Source organism: Marmota marmota, unplaced genomic scaffold, assembly GCF_001458135.2.
Source record: "Marmota marmota marmota unplaced genomic scaffold, marMar, whole genome shotgun sequence".
NCBI lineage: Eukaryota > Metazoa > Chordata > Mammalia > Rodentia > Sciuridae > Marmota > Marmota marmota.
In genome coordinates this window covers 1-3,731 of record NW_025999934.1, presented here as the reverse complement: position 1 = coordinate 3,731, position 3,731 = coordinate 1, and the positions used below count along the sequence as shown (strand labels likewise).

The 3,731-nt window shown below is 35.6% G+C and overlaps 1 protein-coding gene across 1 annotated transcript; it reads left to right on the top strand.

Annotated features, from left to right (window-relative positions):
* Positions 1–280: 280 nt before the first annotated feature.
* LOC107134711 (zinc finger MYM-type protein 5-like) lies at positions 281–3,358 on the top strand (the record flags this gene model as incomplete). The annotated part of the gene is made up of 3 exons (XM_015476767.2): positions 281–567; positions 1,137–1,299; positions 2,567–3,358. Coding segments are annotated over 3 exons (681 nt in total), but the record flags the coding sequence as incomplete, so codon positions are not given.
* Positions 3,359–3,731: the final 373 nt, after the last annotated feature.

Here is a 3,731-nt window from a genome sequence, read left to right as displayed (position 1 = left end):
GTGCCCAGCCCACAACTTAGTTTGAACCTGCGAAGTCTGATTTATAACTGATGGCTATAGCATTACACAATTCTAGTATTCATGATTAATTGTTGGCACAATTAAATATCATTCCCTTGGAATATGAAGTGAATAGTTATCCTAGATTGTTCATTGAGGCTGTCAACCCTCAACACATGCTTGTATGCTGCCTCTTAAATTCTTAAATGAAAATTTCAAATATTTGTCTGATGTGAATTTTATTTATTCCATAACTTTTTCTTGTGTTTTTCATTTTTAAGATTCTTGGATCTCCCAGTCAGCATCATTTCCCCGTAACCAGAAACAGCCAGGGGTGGATTCTTTATATCCAGTGGCCTTACTTCCTAATCAGAATTTCCAGCCTCCAGCCCAACAAAAACTTACTAAACCAGCTAAAATCACTTGTGCAAACTGCAAAAAACCTTTACAGAAGGGACAGACAGCTTATCAACGAAAAGGATCTGCTCACCTCTTCTGTTCTACCACCTGCCTTTCTTCCTTCTCTCATAAACGTGCTCGAAAGACACGAAATGTTACATGTAAAAAGTAAGCAGTATCATTTCTCCATATGGTTGAATATGAGCAATAAAAATAAATGTTCTGCATGCAATTGGAAGGCTGAAAAAGTTTATGAACCTGGAGTATGTTAGAGCTATGAATTCTTATATTATGCTTCCGCTTAACAAGAAAGTGAAATATAGGTATGGAAGTATATTCTCTTTCCCTTACACCTTATTTCTGCCAAGGTATTACCAGCATGTTTGAATGTTTCCACAAAGCTGAACAACTGGTGAAGTTCTTATGCTACAAAAGGTGTTTTTACCTTTGAACCTTCTCTTTCTGTGTTATTTAGGAACTCATGGTAATGAAGCCAAGATTAGATTTTACTATATCCAAAAGTTATAGCTGATTCCTAGGGTTAAATAATAATAAATGAAAATGTTAATTATTAATCATATATTTTACTTTTTGTTAAAATACAGTGTTCTTGGGGCTGGGCTGTAGCTTAGTGGTAGAGTGCTTGCTTAGCATGTGTGAGGCCTGGGTTTGATCCACAGTACAAAAAAAATAATAAAGGAAATGGTGTCTTAAATTGTCTATCCTTTGTGTTTCAGAGATGCACCTACAAAGAAGGCTACTATTGTTACTCCAGTAGAATCAAGCAAATCCTTCCAAGAATTTTGTTGTACATCTTTGTCTCCCTATGAAGACAACCAGAATCTTAGAAAAGGATTTTTTAATAAGTCAAGATGTACAATCTGTAGTAAATTAACAGAGGTCTGGATTTTATACCTAAATTGTTAATTTAGGTTAACAGGGATAATTGTAACTTTTAAGTGCTCTTGTAAGCTCTACTGTCTAATGTAGATATCCTGTATATATATCACGAAGTTAAAAGATGGAATAAGGATATACTAGAACTATCTTATTAACTAATGTGTAGTATGGAAAGTACACATTTGTTTTTATGGAACTCATTGTAATAATTTAACAATTTGTGGTAGATTTCTGTTCATAGTAATAACATTAAAGAAAAGTGTAGTTTCAGAGCATGAGGGAAGCAACAGATCTTAATACAAGAACATGTGAAACAGAATGCATTCTGTTCCTTTAACACTAATTAAGTGATTCAGCATCTTTCAAGTTGCTGAAAAGGAAGAAACATGCATTCGGGAAGTCCTCATTTTATACTGTTTTTGTTAACTATATTTGGTTCAGGTGATCTAATAGCTGAGCAAATCAGGGTATGATTTTATTTATTACCACATTGAGAACTATCTTACTTATAGATACACTGGCACACCATCCTGACCATGGATAATGTTTATTCCCATATCCCCTCCTATGAATGTTCTAGAGAAGTGAACTTAATAACATTAAGAATGCCTGTAATCCCAGCAACTCAGGAGACTGAGGCAGGGAGGATCAAGTTCAAAGCCAGTCTCAGCAACTTAGTGAGATACTGTCTCCAAAAAAAAAAAAAATGGAGGGCTGGGGATATAGCTTGTTGGTAGAGTGCTTACCTCATGTGCACAGGCCCTGGGTTCAATCCCTAACACCACACACACACACACAAAAAAAGCTGGGATGTGGCTCAGTGATTAAGCACCCCTGGGTTCAATCCCTGGTAACCCCACCACCAAAAAAAAAAAAAAGAATTCCTAATCCAATTTTGTCTTTTTTTTTTTTTTTATTGTAGTTGGACACAGTGCCTTTATTTTTATATGGTGCTGAGGATTGAACCCAGCGCCTCACACATGCTGGGTGAGAGCACTCTCCGCTGAGTCACAACCCCAGCCCCAGTTTTGTCATTCTTAAATGCCTTCGGGAATTGCTTTTTCTCTGTGAATATTGATTTTACAAACAGAAAAAGTGAAAGAACAGTGAAATGCTTTTTAATCTTTTTTTCTGAATGTTTCTTTCCCTGAGATATTACTAGAGGTTCTTTGTTTCTTTTACAGAAACTAGTTTCACTGCCTTTCTTTTTTTTTTTTTTTTACTAACCTGGTTCATATATTTTAGTTAATTTTGTTTTTTCTTTTAGATTCGCCATGAAGTCAGTGTTAATAATGTAACACACAAGCTATGCAGCAACCATTGCTTTAATAAGTACAGATTGGCCAATGGTCTAATAATGAACTGCTGTGAACAGTGTGGAGAGTATATGCCCAATAAAAATGCTGGAAACAATATCCTGATTGGAGGTCAACAGAAGCGATTTTGTTCCCAAAGTTGTGTTAATGAATATAAAGAGGTAATTCTTTTTAATGATTAAGTATGTAATGGCTTAACCCTATTAGCTTATATTAATCAAATTTATCTTAGGATCTCCTCTAGTTCCATTTTGTCATTCTGTTATTGAGCTGACCATTTCAGCTATGTATTGAAATCTTTTATTTATTTATTGCATGATGCTGGGTTTTGAACTCACAAATGCTAGGCAAGTGCTCTACACTGAGCTGCATTCTCAGTCTTACAATATTAAAATCTATCCATTATTGTAGGTAAGCTTGTTTTAAATGTTTTTTTCTTCAAAAGTAATTGTTCTTCTCTTCACTTTGTACTCCCACTAACAGTTTAATCCAGTAACTCTACAGTTTAATCAAAATTTGGCGTTGTCTGTTTTGATTTAAGCCACTTTAGTGGCAAAATGATGATTTAATTGTGGTTTTAGTTTACATTTCCCTAAGAACCCAATACTCCCTTTTCATCAAAAGATAATTTTATCCAACTCTTGTGTGGTATGTGTGTGTGTGTGTGTGTGCACGCGCGCACTACAAACTGATCCAGGGGCGCTACCACTGAGCCACATCCCCAGTCTTTATTTTTTTGATTATCACCCTCATTTATTTAATTTTTTTGGTACTGGAGATTGAACCCAAGGGATGCCTTACCACTGAAATCCCCAGCCCTTTTTAATTTTTTTTTTATTTTGAGACAGAGTTTCTCTAAGTTGCTGAGGCTAGCCTCCAGTTTGTGAGCATTCTGCCTCAGCCTCCTGAGTTTCTGGGATTGCAGGCATGTACCACCACGCACAGTTTTATATTTTTATTTGGAGACAATCCTGCTTAATTGTTCACGCTGGTCTTAAAGTTGCCTCAGCCTCCAGAGTAACTGGGATTACAGACATGTAGCGGTCTCTTAAAATCTTCAGACAATTTTTGAGTTGTCTGTCTCTCTCTCTTTCTCTCTTTTTTTTTTTTTTTTTT